Source organism: Capricornis sumatraensis, chromosome 4 (genome assembly GCF_032405125.1).
Source record: "Capricornis sumatraensis isolate serow.1 chromosome 4, serow.2, whole genome shotgun sequence".
Classification (NCBI taxonomy): domain Eukaryota; kingdom Metazoa; phylum Chordata; class Mammalia; order Artiodactyla; family Bovidae; genus Capricornis; species Capricornis sumatraensis.
The window spans coordinates 135,265,166-135,290,267 of NC_091072.1; the positions used below are offsets into that span (position 1 = coordinate 135,265,166).

The 25,102-nt window shown below is 38.1% G+C and overlaps 1 protein-coding gene across 1 annotated transcript in view; it reads left to right on the plus strand.

Annotated features, from left to right (window-relative positions):
• PLCZ1 (phospholipase C zeta 1) overlaps positions 1-24,562 on the plus strand; it is a 45,846-nt gene extending 21,284 nt beyond the window's left edge. Inside the window, exons 5-12 of the mRNA XM_068971750.1 lie at positions 2,716-2,865; positions 3,430-3,672; positions 5,505-5,652; positions 11,866-11,982; positions 13,388-13,560; positions 19,195-19,318; positions 23,152-23,301; positions 24,477-24,562. Of these exons, the coding sequence (XP_068827851.1) occupies positions 2,716-2,865; positions 3,430-3,672; positions 5,505-5,652; positions 11,866-11,982; positions 13,388-13,560; positions 19,195-19,318; positions 23,152-23,301; positions 24,477-24,562 (1,191 nt within the window). The remainder of the gene's footprint in view (positions 1-2,715; positions 2,866-3,429; positions 3,673-5,504; positions 5,653-11,865; positions 11,983-13,387; positions 13,561-19,194; positions 19,319-23,151; positions 23,302-24,476) is intronic.
• Positions 24,563-25,102: the final 540 nt, after the last annotated feature.

The window sequence follows — 25,102 nt, forward strand, 5'->3', positions numbered from 1 at the left end:
TATTCCCTTCATCTGAAATACTTTTCCCAAATATTTTTGTACCAAACTCTCCCACTTCATTCAGGGTATATAACTGAGGGCATAAAAGGAAATAGAGACAGTCTGAAAATTCAAAGGCCTTGCAGGGATGGACAGACATCTACAACTTCTAAGACTCCAAAGAGTACATGATGGAATGAAAAAAAAAAAAAGGCTTTGAACAGACTCAATGAAACTTCTCAGTTGGACACAGTGACACAGTTTTGCAGCAAAGATTAGACTGAAGTTTAGACTTTCTACTCAACATAGTTGCCATTAATTTGGGGATAAGAGAGCGATGAAATAAAATACACTTGATATCTATTGCCCAGAAAGAACTTTGAGTATAGGTACCAGCACATGTGTCTTACTAGAAACAAGCATATATGAAATTGTAGTTTTTGAGGGCATTAGATTGCTAAAAACAAAAGATAAGTCTGACTTGTTAGGGGAACCTTAAAACCACCCTTAGTCAGAAAGCAAGCTGCAAAAGTTGTTTGGCTTTAAGAGAAGCCAGCTCCTCAGTTCATACTTCAGATATGGCCAAGGAGGATAAAGACAAGATGATCTTCCCAGAGGATGGAACAAGGACCACAGAAGACAATGACCTCTTCCCAGGCAAGAACACTGGAATGGGTTGCCATTTCCTTCTCCAATGCATGAAAGTGAAAAGTGAAAGTGAAGTCACTCAGTCGTATCCTACTCTTAGCGATCCCATGGACTGCAGCCTACCAGACTCCTCCGTCCATAGGATTTTCCAGGCAAGATTACTGGAGTGGGGTGCCATTGCCTTCTCTGCCAGTGAGTGAAGTCAGGGCCTAATTGAGAAATCCATTTGCTAGGCCTTCACTTTGCCTAAACTCAAAATCACTTATTATATTTGGGGAAAAAAATTTACACTCTTCTCTTGACTTAAGTTTATATATGTATAAATGAAAATGAAAGTATTAGTTTTTCAGTTGTGTCCAACTCTTTGTGACCCCATGGACTATAGCCCAGCAGGCTCCTCTGTCCAAGGAATTCTCCAGGCAAAAATACTGGAATGAGTTGCCATTCCTTTCTCCAGGGAATCTTCCTGACCCAAGGATTGAACTTGGGTCTCCACAGGCAGATTCTTTACTGTCTGAGCCACCAGGGAAGCCCTATAAATATATGTGGGTATTTACAAGAAGATCATTTTGTAGGCTGAATAAGAGCCCCAAAGATACTAGATTCTAATTCCTGGAACCTGTAAATGTTATTTTATTTGTTAAAAGGATCTTTGCAGATGTGATGAGTTAAGAATCTTAACACCATTGAGACACCGCCCTGAATTATCTGGATGGGTCCTAAATGCCAGTATCATATCCTTATTCATGGGAGACAGAGGGAGATTTGACACACAAAGGCAATGCGAAGATGAGGGGCAAGCACTGGAGTGATATGACCACAAGCCAAGAAATGTTGGCCACCACCAGAAGCTGGAAGAGGCAGGGACCAGATCTCCCCTAGAACCTGCCGACATCTTAATTTTAGCCTGTGAAACTGATTTCAGAATCTCGGCCTCCACAATTATGAAAAGATAAATATCTGTTGTTTCATGCCACCTAATTTATGGTAATTTGTTACAGCAGCCATAAGAAATTAATAGACTCAGACTTAATGTGGTGTTATATGCAATATGACATATGACATATATATCAAAGGTCTGTAATAATTCAGCAGACCTTGCAATTCCTTTTCTTGTTACTGTAAATTGGCAAATGTGCCCTGAAAATTATATGTGGAAAGAAAGAAAATAATTTTGAATAAGATCTCCAAATGAGTGATATTCACTATTTTGTGACAAATTTAAAAGTTACAGTGGTGGAAAATACATTTGTAGAGTCACTTTTAACCCACTCCAGTAATCTTGCCTAGAGATTCCCATGGACAGAGGAGCCTGGTGGGCTACAGTCCACAGGATCACAAAGAATAGACATGACTGAAGTGACTTAGCATGCACACAGACACACACACACACACATACAAAGTCACTTTTACTTACTAGATATTCTTTCTAATGCAAAACCTGGAAATATCTTTATCTTTGTTTCTAATTATAATACAGTGAATTTTGATATAGAATTTAAAATAGAAAAAACTAGAAAATTAACATTTTCTCTAACATATCAGTGTTAAAGTTTTTCCTAAAAATATCAAAACATATATATATATATAGTGTATATATGTGTATATATATATATAGTGTATATATGTATATATATATATATATATTCTTTGTAAAGTAAAAATGTAGAATCTTACTTTTTGGCAACTTGTTTTTCTTCAGAAGACTAGGTCATAGACACCGATTTCTATAGCAGTATATATAACTCTACTTCCTTTGTGACAGATCTTTATCATTCCTTTATATGAATATGCTATAATTTATTTTAAAAAATTGGGAGTTTTGACAAATTTATTTAAACTGTTGGGAGTTTCAGTTTTTTTCACTATATTTTAAGTACAACTAGGACTAATTCACCTTTATATACAGATTTAATGTTCCCTGTTTTGTCAGACTCAAAGTATTTTCAGTTTAAAGAATAGGTAATTATTTTGCTAAGGTACCAAACATGAGAAGTTAGTTTTAAAATCAATTAAGTACTTCTATTAATTGCATTAAAGTTATTGTGGAGTTTTGATTATTAACTGTGGTAATGGTTAATTTTTTAGGCATCTGAGTACCCAGTGGTGCTTTCTTTAGAAAATCACTGCTCCCCTTCCCAACAAGAAGTGATGGCCGACACTTTGCTCGCTACTTTTGGGGATGCCTTGCTGTCATATACGCTTGATAATTTTTCAGACAGACTACCTTCACCAGAGGTAATATTTTGTCTGAGAAGCTCAGGCTAAGAAAAAGCCTGCTGCTGTTATATTGGCCAATGAAACTAAGCTAGAGATCAGTGAAAAATGCTTAGTTTTAATTATAGTGGTGTATCTTTGCCATGTTCCTAGGAAATAGCCCATGAGTATTTAGGTGAATATATTTTGATAAAAGAATAGTCTAGTGTAGTGTTAGTTGCTCAGTCATGTCTGACTCTTTGCAACCCTATGGACTGTAGCCTGCCAGGCTCCTCTGTCCATGGGATTCTCCAGGCAAGAATACTGGAGTGGATAGCCATTCCCTTCTGCAGGGAATCTGCCTGAACCAGGGTTCAAACCCAGGTCTCCTGCATTTCAGGAAGATTCTTTACCTCCGAGCCACCAGGTAGCTGAGAAACCAGCTACCTTGGTTTCTATTAGGTTTTTAGGAATATGGAAAAAAGAGCTACATATATTACTACTGTGGGCAAATTGAAAATATGATGAAAGACTTTTCAATGACCATGACAAGTGCAAATTTACCTGTATGTGTATAATTGTATCTCTTTCAAATTGTTTTTGTAGGCATTAAAATTCAAAATATTAGTTAGAAACAAGAAAATAGGAACCTTACATGAAACCCTTGAAAGGAAAGGTTCTGATAAGCATGGGCAGGTAGAGGAATTTGAAGAAGAGGAGGAGATAGAACAAGAGGAGGATGAAAGTGGTGCCCAAGAACCAGAACCAGTGGGTGATTTTCAAGATGATTTGGCAAAGGAAGAACAGTCGAAACGAGTGGTTGGAATCCCACTCTTCAGGAAAAAGAAGGTGAGGCAACGTTTTGTGAAAATCTTACAAGTGATTGAAAAGTTTTTTTTTTTTTTTTGTTAGTTGAGAATTTTTTAACTTTTTGGAGGAAAACATCTTTTTCCTACTTGTAATCACTGTAGTTTATCATTTAAAATTTATTTGGGAAAAATTAGCAGTGGAAAAGAAATTTTAGAAGTTGTTATCTCTTTCCCTGTGTTAGCTGTTCGTAAATTCTTTTTCTCTACAGCCAACAAATATTAGGCCACCTTATATATTAGATGTTATGCAGTGTACAAAAGATAATGTCTCTGCCCTGAAAGAGAGCTGTCAGAGACAAGAAAATCACTGTTTATACAGTATTTTAAGTATACAAGTTAGCATGACAAAGGAAGGTATACAAGGTTGCAAGCAATACAAAACTAATTCAGCTGGTTTAAGTAAAATATGAATTAATTCAGCTGGTCCATAGAAATGAAACATTCAGGAAAGGGAATCTAATTTCAGGAATGATTGGTTAAAGTGTATTAAGCAAAGGCCACAGAATTTTCTTTATGCCACGTTTGGCCCCACTTTCCTAATATGGGTGCAAGCCTTTGCAAAGCTTCAGTTTTACATGCTTTCAGATTCAAATCTGAAAGTCTTATCTATCATTCAGCTGCCCAAGCTGACTCCTTTTGGATCACAGCAAGCTGCTGTGATCCAAGCATGCACACATGCCTAGGTTGGTTACTGTTGCCAGGGGAATGTACTCTGCTTAGCCACGCCCACTCCACATGATCGACACTTAAGCACATGGATTGAGCATTGCTGGCAATGTTTTCCTGAAAACACACACACACACACACACACACACACACATTTTGGAAGAGGCTAACAGAAGTGCAGACATGAAATTAGAAGACGCTTACTCCTTGGAAGAAAAGTTATGACCAACCTAGACAGCACATTCAAAAGCAGAGACATTACTTTGCCGAATAAGGTTTGTCTAGTCAAGGCTATGGTTTTTCCAGTGGTCATGTATGGATTTGAGAGTTGGACTGTGAAGAAGGCTGAGCGCCGAAGAATTGATGCTTTTGAACTGTGGTATTGGAGAAGACCCTTGAGAGTCCCTTGGACTGCAAGGAGATCCAACCAATCCACTGTGAAAGAGATCAGCCCTGGAATTTCTTTGGAAGGAATGATTCTGAAGCTGAAACTCCAGTACTTCGGCCACCTTATGCGAAGAGTTGACTCATTGGAAAAGACTCTGATGCTGGGAGGGATTGGGGGGAGGAGGAGAAGGGGACGACTGAGGATGAGATGGCTGGATGGCATCACTGACTGGATAGACGCAAGTCTGAACTCCAGGAGTTGGTGATGGACAGGGAGGCCTGGCATGCTGCGATTCATGGGGTCGCAAAGAATCGGACACGACTGAGCAACTGAACTGAACTGAACAGAAGGGCAGAGAATATAGATCCTGGGCTGGAAAAGTGCACAATAGTGTGCTATACAGCAGAAGTTATTCCAAAATGTTAGATCACATTGGAAATAGTCTAAAATTCCTGAACTTGTAAAATTCGTGAGACTAAACTAAGACCTTTGGGAAAAGGAAATAGAAGTAATTGCCATCTTCAGTACTTACTGCATGAATTTGGATTTTGGGTTTAGATTGCCTGGTAAGTAACATCAAATGCTATTATCATTGAACATATTTACATTGACCAAATCCAAATAGTTTTTGAGGATATAATCTTATGAAAAAACTAAAATCATTGATTTGAAAGCATATTTTCTTTATTAGAAAAAGAATTTTTCAAATAATTAGTGCAAAACTGTGAAACTGTTTTTTTTTTGTTTGCATCACAAAGATAAAAATATCTCTGGCCCTATCTGATCTTGTTATTTATACTAAAGTTGAGAAGTTCAAAAGTTTTCATCATTCAAATCTATATCAACAATTTAATGAAAGCAACTCTATTGGGGAGTCCCAAGCCCGAAAACTTACAAAGTTGGCAGGTAAATTCTTATAATTCAAATAGAGGAAGTGTTTAAACAAGTTATATTCACTTTTAAGATGTCAAAATTGGTCAACAATGTTCATAAAACTATGTTTTAATACAATTTCAACATATTTAACAGATTTTAAAAAAGGTTATTTGCCTCAGGTCACTTTACATTTTATTTCACAGAACTGAACCATTAATTTACTTCTCTAAGTCATGGAAGCTTGCTTGAGAATGTCCAGTGTGGACACTTTGTTGGGAGGGGCTGTGGTGAGCAGCTTATATGAGAGAGTAGAGAGTGACAAGGTTGCAGAGGTAGGCAAAGCTAAATTACAAGGAACTTGAACTTTGTAAGTGAGCAGAAGATTGAAGTCTCAGGAGTTACATGATCCCTTGTATGTTTCTGAATGATGCCTCTGTTAGCAGCGTAAGAGTGATGCTGGCTGAAGATGATAAAGTCTTGTTGTTCAGTCACCCATTTGTGTCGGGCTCTTTTGAGACCCCATGGACTGCAGCATGCCAGGCCTCCCTATCCCTTACCATCTCCCAAAGTTTGCCCAAATTCACGCCCTCTGCATCGGTGATGCCATCCAACCATCTCATCCTCTACTGCCCTCTTCTCCTCCTGCCCTCAATCTTTCCCAGCATCAGGGGCTTTTCCAATGAGTCAGCTGTTCACGTCAGATGACCAAAATACTGAAGCTTCAGCGTCAGCATCAGTCTTTGAGTAATCAGGGTTGATTTCCCTTAGGATTGATTGGCTTATGGCAGTGAAATTGAAGCCAGGGTGAACTTTGTGGACATCTATAAATGAATGAATGCCTAGTCATTCAGTTGTGTCTGACTCTTTGCGACTGTAGCCTACCAGGCTCCTCTTTCCATGGAATTTTACAGCCAAGAATACTGGAGTGGGATCCTACTCCATGGGATCTTCCCAACCCAGGGATCAAACCCGTGTCTCTTGTGTCTCCTGTGTTGGTAGGATTCTTTACCACTAGCAGAAGTGGGCTTCTATGAGGTAGAGATAAATAGACTGGAAGCTGCATCTCTAAAGTGAAGAAGGTAAAAACTGTACCCAGACCAGGCTGCCAGCTGTGTACCTACAGAGGAGCCATTTGTCTCTGAATCTTGTTTTCATTGTCTCCAGACTCTAAATCTGAGGTGCGTTACTCTATGTGGTACAGCCCGAGATACAACTGTTAGGCCTGGGAAAAAGAATGGGAAACAGACTCTGCCTTGTTCTCAGACTTACACGGTGGGAAACATCATCAACTTGGAGCTTCCTTGGTGGCTCAGTGGTAAAGAATACAGCTGCCAAAGCAGGAGACTCAGGTTCAATCCCTGGGTCAGGAAAATTCCCTAGAGAAGAAAATGTCAACCCACTCCAGTTCTTTCCTGGAAAATCCCATGGACAGAGGAGCCTGGTGGCTACAGTCCATGGGGTCACAAAAGAGTCGGACATGACATAGTGACTAAATAACTGTTATCAACTTAAAAAGGAATGGTCTGTTGCTGGGGGAAATCTTTTCTCTCTTACCCCTCTTGAGTTCTTGTGACTGGACTAGTAATAAAATTGATACCAGACATTTGACAGGAGAAAAAGAAACAAAATTTAATTCATAGAAGTGAGACCCTAAGAAGTGACCATAGTCGGCAGCTTTTATGCTTTCCAGACAAAGAAACAAACGTGTGAGGAACTGACAGGAAATTAGTGAAAAATATAAACAGTTTGAGCTTGGGGTAGTAATTAAATATGGCACCAGGTTTATTTTTATAGGCTTCTCAGCTCTGAATTCCCTATCATTGGTGGAAAGGATGTCCTACCTTTGAATACAGGGAGTGTACCTTTCACATGAGAGATTTATTTACTGTTTTGAAAGAGATAAAGAGGGAAAGTGTCCCTCTTGCACTGGCCATTGCTTAACTTTAATCTAAAATAATCAGGCACATTTTGAGGCAGCCACAGTCAATGAGAATAAGGTGACTTGCCATATCCTTTTTAAAAACTGCAATCTACTATCTTATGTAGAAGCAGAAAAATCAGCACCTCCAAACCTGCAAAAGAAAACTTGAGAAAAGCTCCTGACTGTTCTGAAATGCAGATTCTAATATATATGGTGGTTTACCTCATTGGGCTGGCCATCGGTGCTTTAGGGTTTTGAGGCATGAATTAACTCCTCTCCTCAAAATGCCTGTTAGAAACATGCTGGATATTTTAGGGCTTGTCGGTTTTTGTTGTAAACTGAGGCTTGTGACCAAAAATCTATTCAGTAGCTCTACATGGCAGTTAAAAGAATAGAATGGAATGAAATGGAATATAATAAAATGGAATGGAATAAAACTAAATAATAGAATATAGAAGAGTATATTGTATACAGGAAACATAAGTATTATTTTATAAAATGTGTGTGTGTGTATGTTGGATTGTGATATAAAGTATATTTTTACTGTGAAATATTGTGAATGGAGTTTGAATTTGACCTACTTTGCTAGAGTCCATGATTTCAAACTATAGGATGGTTTTTGTTGTTGTTCATGCAGTTGGGACTTCTGGGCCAAAAGTGGTTATAATTCTCTCATTCTCATCATATTAAACACTAGATCAGTATTTGAAAAGGGACTGAGTAGAGTCATAAAACGTAGCATCACCATTTCTTTGGAAAGAGTATAGAGCACTTTTCTTGAGCCAAAAGTCAGTTCAGTTCAGTTCAGTATAGTCTTTCAGTCCTGTCCGACTCTTTGTGACGCCCTGGACTGCAGCATGCCAGGCCTCCCTGTCCATCGCCAACTCCCGGAGCTTGCTCAAACTCATATTCATCAAGTTGGTGTTGCCATCCAACCATCTCATCCTCTGTTGTCCCCTTCTCCTCCTGCCTTCAGTCTTTTCCTGCATCAGGGTCTTTTCCAATGAGTCAGTTCTTCACATCAGGTGGCCAAAATATTAGAGTTTTAGCTTCAGTATCAGTCCTTCCAATGAATATTCAGAGTTGATTTACTTAAGGATTAACTGGTTGGATCTCCTTGCAGTCCAAGGGACTCTCAAGAGTCTTCTCCAACACCACAGTTCAAAAGCATCAATTCTTTGGCGCTCAGCCTTCTTCACAGTCCAACTCTCACATCCATATATGACTACTGGAAAAACCATAGCTTTGTCTAGACGGACTTTGTTGGCAAAGTAATGTCTCTGCTTTTTAATATGCTGTCTAGGTTTGTGATAGCTTTTCTTCCAAGGAGCAAGCGTCTTTTAATTTCATGGCTGCAGTCACCATCTGCAGTGATTTGGGAGCCCCCCAAAATAAAGTCTGACACTGTTTCCACTGTTTCCCCATCTATTTGCCATGAAGTGATGGGACAAGATGCCATGACCTTCGTTTTCTGAATGTTGAGTTTTAAACCAGCTTTTTCACTCTCTTCTTTCACTTTCATCAAGAGGCTCTTTAGTTCTTCTTCACTTTCTGCCATAAGGGTGGTGTCATCTGCATATCTGAGGTTATTGATATTTCTCCTGGCAATAAGCAGGATGCTTATTTAACTTATATGCAGAGTATATCATGAGAAATGCTGGACTGGATGAAGCACAAGCTGGAATCAAGATTGCTGGGAGAAATATCAGTAACCTGACCCAGAGGGATGGTACGGGGAGGGATGTGGGAAGGGGGTTCAGGATGGGGAACATGTGTACACCCATGGTGGATTCATGTTGATGTATGGCAAAACCAATACAATATTGTAAAGTAATTAGCCTTCAATTAAAATAAAGAAATTTAAATTAAAAAAAAATAAGCAGGATGACAGCCTTGACCTACTCCTTTCCCAGTTTGTAATCAGTCTGTTGTTCTATGTCAGGCTCTAACTGTTGCTTCTTGACCTGCATACAGATTTCTCAGGAGACAGGTAAGGTGGTCTGGTATTTCCATCTCTTTCAAAATTTTCCACAGTGTTGTGATTCAGACAGTCAGAGGCTCCAGTGTAGTCAATAAAGCAGAAGTAGATGTTTTTCTGGAACTCTCTTGATTTTTCAAAGATCCAATGGATGCTGGCAATTTGATCTTTAGTTCCTCTGCCTTTTCTAAATCCAGCTTGAACATCCAGAATTTCACGGCTCACATACTGTTGAAGCCTGGCTTGGAGAGTTTTGAGCATTACTTTGCTAGTGTGTGAGATGAGTGCAATTGTGGGGTAGTTTGAGCAATCTTTGGCATTGCCTTTCTTTGGGATTGGAATGAAAACTGACCTTTTCCAGTCCTATGGCCACTGCTGAGTTTTCCAAAGTTGCTGGCATATTGAGTGCAGCACTTTCACAGCATCATCATTTAGGATTTGAAATAGCTCAGCTGGAATTCCGTCACCTCCACTAGCTTTGTTTGATGCTTCCTAAGGCCCACTCGAGTTCGCATTCCAAGATGCTTGGCTCTAGTATATAAGTAATGTTTGGTCAAAGATGTACTACTGCTGCTACTGTTAAGTCACTTCAGTCGTGTCCAACTCTGTGTGACCCCATAGACGGCAGCCCACCAGGCTCCCCCATCCCTGGGATTCTCCAGGCAAGAACACTGGAGTGGGTTGCCATTTCCTTCTCCAGTGCATGAAAGTGAAAAGTGAAAGTGAAGTTGCTCAATCGTGTCTGACTCTTTGCGACCCCATAGACGGCAGCCTACCAGGCTCCTCCATCCATGGGATTTTCCAGGCAAGAGTACTGAGGGGGGGCCATTAAGATTATTATAAGGAAAAATCAGAAACAAGTTTTCATATATATGAATGCTTTTCATTAATCTAAAAATAATGTCATAGGTGAATGTTATTGAAATGGAATGGCTTTCATGTTAGTAAGTCAAAAATGGAAGTTTATAAAAGAGAGTTAACAATATGATTCAATTGAAGCATAAGTATATACCTATGTCAGAATAATGGAAATATATATACCAAGAGGTTATCAGGGTTATTAATAGATCAATGAGATTATATGCTGTTTTCTTATATTTTCTATTTTATTTTCTTATTTATCTAAAATAAACATAAATTGCATTTGTTGAAAACATAGCATGTTTAATTTCTAAGTCTCAGAAGTAACAAAATCAGATTAAGGATATTTAGTGATCATTCATGTTTATCAATTTGTAGATGAAAAAATTTAAGACCTGAAGAGTCCATGTTTTATCGAAAGGTAGACATCTAATATAGGACTAGATAAGGAATCGTAACAGTTGGACACAAAAAACACATTTATACATGAGTAGCTTCAAAATGAATTTTTCCTCAAGAAGAGTATAGCCTCTAGAAATGAGTTAATTAAATTAACTATGATCTTTATTAACTTCACTAACTAATTTTTTATCTGACCATGCATTTATGAAAAGAATAGCATTTAGGATGAGAGTGGCAATGATTCTGCTCAAACTTGACTAGCAAATAGAGTGGGTGTAGGCAATAACCATTTCTTCCACGACTCTCACTATATTAGCTGAAATAGATGTGGGAAGAGGATCTATATAGTGAAAGAGTAAAAACATTGGAGAAATATGAAATCTGTGGTAAAAAATTTGAGGGGTATCCAATGGTGATTTTTGTTTAGTCACTAAGTCGTGTCTGGCTCTTTGTGACATCATGGGACCCCATGACCTCCTCTGTCCATGGGATTTCCCAGGCAAGAACACTAGAGTGGATTGCCATTTCCTCCTCCAGGAGATCTTCCCGATGTAAGGAATGAACCAGAGTCTCTTACACTGGCAGGCAGACTCTGTACCACTCTGTACCTGGGACAAACGCATGTATACACACAGTCTGTTTCAGTTTCTTTATAATTCCTATACATATTCTTTAAGTGTCTACATATATTTTTTACACATTTCTATTTATTCCATTTAAGTCACTTAAGATTCAAAACTAATTTACACCATTTACCATTATGGATGGTATTTTATTTTGGAATTTTATATGCTCTATGTCAATGTGAAATTAACTTGGATGTGAGAAAAAGAAACATGTTATTCAGTTGTTTCTTTCTTCAAGTGAATGATTACATAAAATTGTAAAATAAATTATTATTAACTTTTCAATAACAGTTGAATTACACTGTGAAACAAAAGCATGAATTTATTTTGATTTTCATGAATTGCAAATACTTTTGCCAAGACAGTAGACATCAAAATTGTAGAATTAAATAAATATATAGACATAGTAGTTTATTTGAAATATTTTAATATATTTTAATATATTTGTTTTTCAGCCAGGGAATTTATTCTTCACACCAGGAAGTTCATTACCAGAGTATATCCCAAAGCAACAAGAGCTGACTCTTCTAATTTTAATCCTCAAGAATTTTGGAATGTAGGTTGTCAAATGGGTATGTTATATAGAATACTGAGATTTGGGTTTATTTGTTTGTTTGTTTGTTTTGCAAAAATAAGACAAAATAAGTTCATTTTGTGAACTAATAAAATATTCAGTTTTATTTTCAAAGGAAAAGAGCTTCCTTTGAAAAATTTTTGACCCTGGAAGTTTTGGAGTCAAGCAATGATGAATCATTGACTTCAAGAGTTAAGTTTATTCTTAAATGGGTTGTGTAGGATAAACCTGCTACTGCTAAGTTACTTCAGTTGTGTCAGACCCTGTGCGACCCCATAGACGGCAGCCACCAGGCTCCCCCATCCCTGGGATTCTCCAGGCAAGAACACTGGAGTGGGTTGCCATTTCCTTCTCCAGTGCATGAAAGTGAAAAGTGAAAGTGAAGTTGCTCAGTCATGTCCGACTCTTAGCGACCCCATGGACTGCAGCCTACCAGGCTCCTCCATCCATGGGATTTTCCAGGCAAAGTACTGGAGTGGGGTGCCATTGCCTTCTCCGAGGATAAATCTAGGTAAGGGAATTTAACATGGAAGTTAAATTCATGAAGAGTTTGCATGGGAAGTGTCGGAAGGGGAGAAAGAAACTGAAAATGAACGTAAGAGGACAGTGAGGATCAAGTGCTTTGCATGAAAGATTTGATAAGGGCCTCTTCAAATCAAGTGACCTGTGCTTTTTGTACTTTAATCACTTCTGAACTCACAATATTGAAAAATGAGTAATGTGCTCTGTTATTTATCCTTGTCAGACCCTCCTTATTCCAAACCGATCAACTGGTATGCCACTGGGACTAACCAGTTAGAAAGTGCCAAGTGTTAACTCTTCTGTTACTGAACTGTGGCAAGGCCAATAGGTTTGTAGAGAGGGAGCAATTGGGATCAGGATGGTAGGGTGGGCAGTGGGGGGCAGATGGTGGTACTGAATACCACCGGTGTCTGTTTACCAGGCTATATGATGTTGTCTGTATGTTTTAACAACAATTATCGCTCTGCCTGTTCCTCTCTTTCTCAAGAGATAACAGTACCCCTTTAGACTTGAAAGTTTATGATAAATTGGTGTCAACCCTTCCAGCATTTAATGTAGTGATTTTCTTTATTTTCATATTTCCTGAATGTTATCTGACATGTACATTGCTATTTTGTAATCTGTGCTGTGTGCCATTTTGATTTTTTAACTCAAAAGCTGTAGGATAATTTACAGACTAAGTTCTGAAACTCACCTTCATCTGTTAATGTAGACATGGCAACAACAAATGTTTAAACATCATGAGTCATTTGGTAAACACTTGCTCTTAAAATGTTCAAAGATATATAATCCATCATTAGGTTTCACTCAATTGTTTAACTATGTTTCTTTAGATATTCCCTCATTTCCTGACAAGGTCAAAATACTCTTTTCCCTTATAGTGGCCTTAAATTTCCAGACCCCTGGTCTCCCTATGGATCTTCAAAATGGGAAATTTTTGGATAATGGTTGTTCTGGATATGTTTTAAAACCACGCTTCCTAAGAGATAAAAAAACAAAGTTTAATCCACATAAAGTACTAATAGACAATAATCCACTCACACTTACAATAAGGGTAAGATTACTTTTGCCTTTTTTTCAGTTATGATATAAGCTAGGTAGTACCCATTGATATTTTTAGTTCCATTGATTTTCCTTATTACCTTTTATTTATTTATTTTTTAATTTTATTTTTACTTTATTTTACTTTACAATACTGTATTGGTTTTGCCATACATTGCCTTATTACCTTTTAAATTTCTGTTAATCTTTTCAGGTATTGTAGGTGGATGGTATTGCAGCATCTTGCCATATCTTTTTGTTGCCTTTTTGCATGAATGAAAAAATTCAAAAAGTTGCATTGTTCTAATTAGAGGAACATGTCTAGTTGTTCTAGGGAATAGCTGGGACGAAGCAGCCACCTTTTCTGACCCCTTCCTAATCCACACAAATCTCACTGATGTGCTTCTGTGTGTTTTCTCTTTTCTTTTTCAATCTACCTCCAAGCAATTCTTTCTCACTTTCATTTGTGGGTTCCTCTTTTGTTGTTATTTAGTTACTAAATCATGTCTAACTGTTTTGCAGCCCCATGGACTGTAGCCCACCAGGCTTCTCTGTCCATGGGGATTTCCCAGACAAGAATACTGGGGTGGGTTTCCATTACCTTCTCCAGGGGATCTTCCCAAGCCAGAGATTGCACCCACATCTCCTGATTTGACAGGTGTTTTCTTTACTATTGAGCCACCTGGGAAGCCCTTGCATGCTTAGTTGCTCAGTCGTATCTAACTCTTTGCGACCCCATGCACTGAAGCCTGCCAGGCTCCTCTGTCTATGGGATTCTCCAGGCAAGAATACTCAAGTGGGTGGCCACTCTCTTCTCCAGGGTAGCCCGTATGTGCCCCCAAAATATTCATGTTGCCAAAGGCTTTTTCTCAATCCTCATCTCAGACTAAACATTCTCTTTGTATTCTTTTATACACTTTCGTGGTTTCAACCACAAACATGCTCATTGCTAATCTGACTTCATTTTTTGACTCTAAAGGCTTATTTTTAATAGCCCATCTAGCATCCCTACCAGTGTTCTGTCAGACTTAAAATATTAAAGCCGAACATCCCTTCCTATTTAACTCTCTTCTATTTTATTGAAATCTCAGTGAATTGAGTCAAATTCATTTATTCCGTTGACTCAGGCCATAAAATTGGGAGCTATTCTTCTCTGCCACATCTCCTTCACGTCCCATGTCTTATCAGTCTCTAACTTCTGTACATCTTACTTTGTCTTTTTTATTCATTCCCTTGATCTGATGTCATTTGCTGCTGTCTTTTTTTTTTTTAAGGAATTTGTTACCTGTCATCACCTCTGTTCCTTTGGTTTCCTAAGGGGTTTTTAGGTAGCCTGTCCCAGTCATGCTGACCCATCTTCTACAAGTCAACAAGAGAGATTTTGCTGAGGGTAACCTGATCATGTCTACTTAATATTTATTTGTGTCTCCTGATTGTTTTCTTAGTCTGGCTTTGTCCCACTCCTCTAGCCTCATCTCTCACCACTCCCAGCCTTTTAACCCATTTTGAAACCATATGGAAGCCTTTTTTTTTTTTTGGTCCTCAATGGCACCTCTAGGTACTGCATATGCTGTTTCCTTTGACTGGACTACTCTTCCATTCTTCATCTGCCTGTTGCATTCTGACTCACTATTTTCAAGACTTTCAGAGTCACTTCTTTTTGGAAACCTTTTCCTGTGCTAAGTTGCATTTCTTTTGAAGTTTTCTTCTGTTTTTCCATGACACCCTATGTTGTTGTTGTTTAGTCGCTCAGTCATGTCCGACTCTTTGGCAATTCCATGGACTGTAGCTACCAGGCTCCTCTCTCCATGGGTCTTCCCAGGTAAGAATATTGCAGTGGTTTGCCATTTCCTTTCCTGGGAGGTCTTCCTGGCCAAGGAATCGAACCCACATCTTCTGCACTGGCAGGCAGATTCTTGACCACTGAGCCACCAGGGAAGCCCATAAAACCCTATACCTGCATGCATTATGGCACTTACCACACCGCAAGTTATAATTATTTACTTGTTATGCTTGTCTTTCTCCCCCGACTTGTCTGAGGGTCCTTTAAAAATGAGGACTATGTTCTGTTCAGTCCTTATCCACAGTCACTGACACAAAGTATTTGCTTAGTACATGTAGTTTAATTTGGAAAAGCGAAGCTGGAAGATAGCTGGTATGCACAGATGTTTATAAATGCCACCTATTTATACGCCAAAAGGGGCTTAAATGACATGATGTGAAAGAGGTAGGGTTAATGATTTTCCTAGGAAGCTGCTCTCATAGCCACGTGGGTCTTCCCCTCTTCTAATTGTTCTAGGGAGCTTTGTGATTATTTGCACAAATTGTGGAGAGCATGATTTGAGAATCAGAAGGCCCAGTTTTGCCATTATTTTTCTTAGGTCCTTGATAAAGTCATTCAGCATTTCTGGTTTACTCTTTGTTATCTGTAAACAGAGAACTTTGGATTAAATCGGTTATTTTCAAGCTTATAAAAACTATGCAATCATTTCCTAAGTTTAAAGTCTCCTGAGTAAGACCACCAGATGAAAGCAAGAGCTATCTGGTTGACCACTAAGAGTCGTCTGCTTGACACATCCATCCTCTGCAGTGGCCTTTGAAGGGACTTTGTGAATTGAAGTGTACAAATTATTCGAACAATAAATCTCTTAAATTCTATTTCAGTGCTCATATTCAATTATCATTATTACTTAGTTAGCAATTTTTTTTTTGTCATGAGTTACACCTCCCTCATAAAAAGGATATATTGCCCAGAGGGCTGATAGTCAGCTGATATGTGGGTGTTCAGTCGCTGTCGTGTGTGACTTTTTGAGACTCCATGGACTGTAACCCACTAGGCTCCTCTGTCCATGGAATTCTCCAAGCAAGAATACTACAGTGGGTTGCTGGGCCAATTCCATGCTGATCATTAAATATTTGTGCAGTCACTCTGGTTTCTAGTGGGTGCTATAATGTGTGGAGGTAGGAAAGGAAAAATTACACATCGGCACGTTTTTCTTTTCTCTTCCCTCCTTTTTTCTTTTTAATAAACTTTTATTGGATATGCCCTAATTCTTTTTCTTTTTTCATTTTCCCCTGTATTCAAAGTTATTTATTTGTTCCTATTTATTATAATCTTTAGAAAATGAAATCATGTCTCAATTTCTACATTCGTGGTAGCACAGTTGGTAAAGAATCTGCTGGCAATGCAGGTGACCCTGCTTTGATTTCTGGGTTTGGGACGGTCAGCTGGAGAAGGGATAGGCTATCCACTCCAGTATTCTTGGGCTTGCCTTGTGACTCAGCTGGTAAAGAATCCACCTGCAATGTGGGAGACCTGGGTTCGATCCCTGGGTTGGGAAGATTGCCTGGAGAAGGGAAAGGCTTCCCACTCCAGTATTCTGGCCTAGAGAATTTCATGGATCATATACTCCATGGGGTCCCAAAGAGTTGGACAGGACTGAGTGACTTTCCCTTTCACACTTTATAAATTAGTACACTTCACATGCTGTTCTTTTTTATTTAGACTTTGTTCCTTTTGTTCAGTTCAGTGGCTGTCGTGTCTGACTCTTTGCGACCCCATGGATTGCAGCATTCCAGGCTTCCCTGTCCGTCACCAATGCCCAGAGTTTACTCAAACTCATGTCCATTGAGTCGATGATGCCATTCAACCATATCATCCTCTGTCATCCCCTTTTCCTCCCACCTTCAATCTTTCCCAGCATCAAGGTCTTTTCCAATCAGTCAGTTCTTTGCAACATGTGGCCAAAGTATTGGAGTTTCAGCTTCAACATCAGTCCTTCCAATGAATATTCAGGACTGATTTCCTTTAGGATGGACTGGTTGGATCTCCTTGCAGTCCAAGGGACTCTCAAGAGTCTTCTCCAACACCACAGTTCAAAAGCATCAATTCTTCGGCACTCAGCCTTCTTCACAGTCCAACTCTCACATCCATACATGACTTCTGGAAAAACCATAGCTTTGTCTAGATGGACCTTTTTTGGCAAAGTAATGTCTCTGCTTTTTAATATGCTGTCTAGGTTGGTCGTAACTTTTCTTCCAAGGAGCAAGCGTCTTTTAATTTCACGACTGCAGTCACCATCTGCAGTGATTTTGGAGCCCAAGAAAATAAAGTCCCTCACTGTTTCCACTGTTTCCCCATCTATTTGCCATGAAGTGATGGGACCAGATGCCATGATCTTCGTTTTCTGAGTGTTGAGCTTTAAGCCAACTTTTTCCACTCTCCTCTTTCACTTTCATCAAGAGGCTGTTTAGTTCTTCTTCGCTTTCTGCCATAAGGGTGGTGTCATCTGCATATCTCAGGTTATTGATATTTCTCCCAGCAATCTTGATTCCAGCTTGTGCTTCATCCAGTCCAACATTTCTCATGATGTGCTCTGCATATAAGTTAAATAAGCAAGGTGACAATATATAGCCTTGACGTACTCCTTTCTGTATTTGGAACCAGTTTGTTGTTCCGTGTCCAGTTCTAACTGTTGCTTCCTGACCTGCATATAGGTTTCTCAAAAGGCAGGTCAGGTGGTCTGATATTCCCATCCTTTTCAGAATTTTCCACAGTTTATTTTGATCCACACAGTCAAAGGCTTTGGCATAGTCAATAAAGCAGAAGTAGATGTTTTTCTGGAACTCTCTTGCTTTGTCCATGGTCCAGCGGATGTTGGCAATTTGATCTCTGGTTCCTCTGCCTTTTCTAAAACCAGCTTGAACATCCAGCAGTTCACAGTTCACGTACTGTTGAAGCCTGGTTTGGAGAGTTTTGAGCATTACTTTGCTAGTGTGTGAAATGAGTGCAGTTTTGTGGTAGTTTGAGCATTCTTTGGCATTGCCTTTCTTAGGGATTGGAATGAAAACTGACCTTTTCCAGTCCGTGGCCACTGCTGAATTTTCCAGATTTTCTGGCATATTGAGTACAGCACTTTAACAACATCATTTCCTTTGTTCCTTAAAGTGAAATAAATCTGTGCTTCAACAATTAGCTTGAAAAATAGAAGGTGAAATAAAATTATTATTAATTACTTTGTTAAACATTTTTCTGCTATTCAATCCCTAAAATATGTATATATGAAATAATTGATTTTTCAAACCCAGTGACTTATAATAATATAGACAACAATGGATAAGGTGAAAATTCATGATAATTTATCCAAACATATAAATTATATTGTCAGAAAATGCTATCATAGAAAATTATGTGGTGCTTTTTCATACATTTCAAGTAATGTTTATAGTTTCCATTTTTTCTGCTGGTTTATAGACTATACAGATTTAAAAATAGTTCAAGTTATTGGAGTGCTCAGTCTGTCTTATAGCAGAAGGGGGTCATAATATTTTTAAACATTGCTTTACAACAGTCATAACAAATGCTGTTAGAATAAAAATATATGTTCGACCATAAATATTGGAGAATGTGGCTTGTACTATAATCACATCTGGGTCAAATGGAATAATTTGGTAATCATCTTTTGATACTTAAGTTGAAATTTAACTCAAAAAGGACTAAAATTTAAGATTTGCCTTGTTTTCTATGTTGTTTTTTGGTGGGACTTTGACTTAGTTCATCATAATTTTTGGAAAACATTTTATTTTGAAAGTTAGCAGTGATACAGTTTGTTCTGCTGAATTCTTGAACTTACTTATTTTTGTGCAGCTCATCAGTGGTATCCAGTTGCCTCCCAGTTATCAAAACAAAGCTGATACCTTAGTGATTGTAGAAATTTTTGGGGTTCCAAACGATCAAATGAAACAGCAGAGTCGTGTAATTAAAAAAAATGGTGAGCTTCTAATATATTTTATTGATCAGTCTGTTAGACTTCATGTTGGAAAGCTTAAAAATTATGTATTGATAGAGTTTTGATACATATTTATTTTTCATAAGGAAAAGCTTTTGCATTATGTTCAAGGTGACCAAAGTATTATATGCAGCAAAAACAATTTGATAATAATGTTGGTTAGATATAGTTTCAATTACAGATACAAAAATGTATCTGACCTGAAGAAGTAGTGTTTTTTTCCATTTTTACTTCCTTTTTATGTTTTCCTGTTTGACTGATTAAGAGAGAGATTTTGACAGCCTCAAATCTATCTAGCTGCTAGCTTCTGTGCAAAATAAAAAGCTTAAGATTTCTCTGATATAGCGTGTTGCATAGTTTTACTTAACAGCTTGAATATTTTAGACCAAAGGTCTGTGGCTTCTGACTCAGTATGCCACAGAAACCTACTCATAATAGTATTTGGATTCATAACTCAGCCATTTTTGCCAGAAGGGAAATGTAGGAATGAAAGAAGTGACTTTGGTGAGATTTTCAGTGTGCCAGCATCTCCTGACAGTTTACATGATACAGTACTAACACTGTTATTTATTCTCTGAAGTTGAAATCATTAAGAACATTAGAAAAGTATAGATGCTTGGGGTTGACTGTTAGTCAGATAGTCAGAATCACTCAGGAAGAGAACTTGCAGCTGATTCTTTGAGAGTAGAATCTTCTTTGAGTGAATATTCTCAAAGTATAGTGGACTTCATTTCAGAGTCTAGAAATATGCTCCAGATTGAGTGGCATGGACAGAGAAGCAGGTGCAGTTTGAGCTATCTTTTTCTTCTTTGGTGATAATTCCCTCAAATCCAATGTTTGCCTCCTCCTAAATCCCAAATATTCCTCCACATCAGCTTCTAGGAACAAAGGAGAGAAAAAAGATTTGGCAAGTTTTATTACCTCATCCTGTGTTATCATCGGGAAGGGATATTAGTAGTAACTCCCTGCCTTATTTGGCTCCCGTTAGAGTTGAAATGGCAGTGTCAAGAAATGGTAACTGCTAATATCAGGAAGCTTCTAGTAACCTATCCTTTGTTCTCTCCATCCCCCTAACTTGAGCCTTCATGACTAAATGCACAGAACATTAATTTATTCCATGAATCCCTTATGTAATACTGTGATTTTAGCTCCCATTAGAAATTTGATTGCATCCCTGGCTTTATGGGAATATACCTACAAAAATTCATTTTGGTTCACAGACATTATTGAGCCTATCATGTTAAAAGCCTGATTCTAAGTATCAAAAAACTTAAAATCTCTATTAATTGCATTCTTATGTATGCCCCAACTAATTCTATTATAGATAGTTTATAGTTCAGTATGGAATATGAGATGTAAATGAAATTGTTATGAAAGAGTCATTAGTGTTTTAAAGAAAGTACAAAGAATTGTATGGAAGGGGCAAATTTGAAGATGGTTCTTGGCAAATGAGTAGAATTTTTTTTTTTTTAATAGAGATTGAGGATAAGGGAATTTTCTTTCTTTCTTTTTTCTCCATTTTTGGCCACACTTTGAGACTTGTGGAATCTTAGTTCTCTGACCAGGGATTGAACTCAGGTGATGGCAGAGAAAGTGCTGAATCCTAACCACTGTTCCTCTAGGGAATTCCCTAGGATAGGGTAATTTAAGGCAAAAGTAATAATATGTGTGCTAAAACATGGAGAAAACAAAATTCAAACATGTCAGTAGAAAGTACAAAAGTTCAAGTACAGTATACTTAAGGAAGATTAGTTGTGAGATAAAACGAGAGATTGACTTTGGGGATGGCTGTGGAAAATCGTGGAAGTCATGACACAGCATTTGAAACTTTCTTTTCTGTATAAAATGAAGAAAATTAAAACTTTTAAATAGGGGTATACAGCACTAAGAACTGAGTGTTAACAGAGATCGTTTCCACAGAGTAGAGAGGAAGAAGTATGAGAGAGAGAGATGAGAAATACAGGAGAGAGTCAGGATGTGGTTTCACAGTGACACGATGCAGAAGTCAAGTCTTAAAGACGGGCTGCACCATCAGAAAAGGAATGGAGGACGCACGTGAGGAAGACTGGCAGGACTGAAAGTGTCGATAGCCGGACGAGAAGGGTGCTGAGATGGCCTAGCTACTAGGGTGATGGGAGTGCATTGAAAGACATGAGCATCTGGGAGGAAAACAATCATGTTTGCGTACAATAAGGAAGTGATTTTTTAGAAATATTTATTCATTTGGTTGCATCAGGTGTTAGTTGCAGCATGGAGTATCTTCGTTGCGTCATGTGGGATCTTTCCTTGTGGTGCTGGACTCTCTAGTTGTGGCGCAGGCTGTGGGATGTGCAGGCTTCAGTAGCTGCAGCACTTGGTCTTTCTAGTTGTGGTGGGTAGGCCTCCTTGCTCCAAAGCATATGTGATCTTAGTTCCCTGAACAGGGATTGAACCTGGGTCTCCTGTATTGCAAGGTGGATTCTTTAACCACTGGACCACCGGGGAAGTCCTGTAATTTTTAACTATATTTGTAACTATCAAATTAGGTGTTTTTTTTTTTGACAACTAAAAGGACTTTCACATATATCTATGTATGATTTTATGATTTTATGTGTGTATGAAAGAAAGAGTATGGTCAAGCAGGATTAGAAGACAGAGAATAAGTTAGCATAAAAATTTTGTGCAGACATTTTGCAGTGTCTATAGAGATTTCACTCTTAAACTTGTTTCCTGTACTTCACTGTATTATTTCTCTATTAGGGCAAGGTAAGATGGTCATTATTTCAATGTGAGTCAATTCATTTAGTATTTTCACTAGCATTGACTGCATTCTGAATTCCTACCTAGTAAATGTGCACTGTGACCACAGATACACCATAGAAAGCATAGAGATGGTATAATTAGTCACAGATACTTCAATATGTGCTGAAACATGACACAAAGGACAAATCTATTGAGGTAGCATGTGTACCATTGCCTTTGTACATGAAAAACAATGCATTATTTTTCCCTGAACTTTTTTTTATTAAAGTAAGAGCACTTATTTGATCTGGATGAGAATTTCTTGGTTCCATTCAATGATGCTTAATTTTTATCTGATTTGGGTCACATTGTAATGCAGTTTGGATTTCTTGTTTGGCAGGAGAGTATTTGGGATGATCTGTTTCGCTAGGGACATAGATTACTCATCAATTTTGGATTTGAAAATAAGCATTTAATCAAAAGAAGGATCAAGAGCTGACTTTAGAGCAAACATTAGTGAGCCCTCAGTCCTACTACTGTCTGTAGTTCTTCCCATAATACGTCCTGATCTAGAAAAATGATGTTATATAACTTCCTGTTGTCTCAAGTTTTCTTTGTTGATAAAATACTTGAACACAGCAGTCATATTGTATAACAGTTGCATGTTTCTGCTGTGAAATCAGACACCATTTGTTTGATTTCCTGCCCCACTACTTAATGGCTATTTCTTGAAGGCTATTTCATACACACACAAAAATGGCTATTTTTGAAGGTTATGAAACATCTTTGTGACTCAGTTTCCCATCTGTAAATGTGGATAGAGATAACCCTGGTGTGAGGATTAAGTGAGATTATCTCCTTAAAGTTTTTAGAATATTGCCCAGCACTTGTAAATACCTAATAAGTATTATTATTGCCATTATTATTTCTTTCTCATTGCATGCATTAAAGATTTAAGTCCTCTAAACCATCAGCTTTCATTATTACTATTAAAGTGTTAAAAATAAGAATTTTAAAGAACAGATATTAAGCATTTTCCCCTAGGAACAGAGTTTGATTTTTTTTAAAATTCTATCTCTTCCTTTATATTTCAGCTTTTAATCCAAGATGGAATGAAACATTCACATTTGTTATTCAGGTGCCAGAATTAGCATTGATTCGTTTTGTTGCTGAAAATCAAGGTTTAATAGCTGGAAATGAATTTCTTGGACAATATACTTTACCAGTTCTGTGCATGAACAGAGGTAATATTCTGAAAAGTAAGAAGACTGTGCTAATATTTATGTATAACTTGAGTTAACAAAGAGACTCCTTGATATACCAAATAGCTCTCTTCATGACAGTCAGATATGTAAAGGAAAAAAATATATATATTGATATACTTATCTATCTATCTATATATTGATATAGTTCTTCCTAGTGGAAGTATAGAAGTATGTTCTGATACAGAAGGGACTAGGGACTGGGAATGCTAGGAAAACGAATTAGACAAACTTGACTTATATGAATATTTCTCTGCATGGATTATAGCTCTTTTGTTTCAGTTAAGAGTAGGCATGACTGCCATGAAGGAATGAAGGATGGGAACCATTCAGAAGGGAGAAGCAGTGACTCTTTTTTCCCACCTGAGAAGAGACAGGGAGCCCAACACTCTTATCTTGACTCTTTTCAGAGCTGCCTTGCAGTCACCTCTCTGGGGTGATTTACAGTGTGCTCCCAATTTTATCCTTATATTTACTTTTATAGTACCATCTGAGATGTACCTAGGAAACAGCCTTTCTGAAGCAGAAGAGTGATGGCTAATTTTGGAGATGCAGCATTTTCGGGGTGGCGGAAGATGGGGGGAAGTATGAGCTGTGTGGTATTTAGTATGACGCTGGAGTAGAAACTTCAAACATTTTGTTTCGGAGGAAAATGAATATACATGATGGAATATAGCTGCATAGTCCTAGTTTTTATATGTACTTTATTATTTCTTGCTGGGAAAGATTGAAGGCAAAAAGAGAAGGGGGAAGCAGAGGATGAGATGGTTAGATAGCATCACTGACTCAATGGACATGGATTTCTGGCACAACAACAGGTAGTCCAAGACTTGACATGAGACAGTCAATTTATATCTGCCCCAAGTATGAGAGCCAGGAGAATACAGTGCATTTTTACAGTTAACACTGTAGCAGTGGAAAATATTTTGGGCATCCCTATAGCCCAACTCATGGACATGAATTTGAGCAAACTCCAGGAGATAGTGGTGGACAGAGGAGCCTGGCATGCTGTATAGTCCATGGGGTTGCAAAGAGTCAGACACGAGTTAGCAACTGAACAATAAACAATAAAGTATGTTATTTCTCAGGAGCCCTACTGGGGCCCCTGCTGATGAATGTATTTTTATTATGTTAATCAGATGTGATTCCTTTTGCAGGTTACCGTCGTGTTCCTCTGTTTTCCAAAATGGGTGAGAGTCTTGAGCCCGCTTCCCTTTTTATTTATGTTTGGTACATCAGATAGCCACTCATGGTACTTGGCATATCATTAGCTTACACATTGCAATAAAACAGTCTAGAATGAATGTCTAGACATTTTTTTCCTTTAATGTAAAGAAAAATAATTATTTTGAAGTACTGAGCAAATTCACTTTTAAATATGCAAACTAGAACAGTGGAAACAAAAGCTTCAGCGGGTCCCGACTCAGTGCGACATCCTTGTCAGCCAATTTCTCTTGCCCCTCTGCTTCTGAGGCTGCTCTTTCAACTTGCTTGTATCATGTTTAATTAGTAGAATTCACAAGTTTCTAAAATATGTCTGAGTGTATAACATATGTTGGCAAATATTTGGAGGTATAAAAGAAATGTGAAATCTAAGAGAGTTTTAACTTCTAGACACTCACGAGTGCATATTGTAGTGGGAAGGAACTGGATTCCAGGTGCTTAGTGCCCTTGTACATCCTGGAGAGTAATTAGCCCTTACACTCTCAGACTAGTTCTTAGATGCTGTGCACTGGATTGGGTACCCTGTAATTACACAGACGTTTTTATGAGTGCATATGAT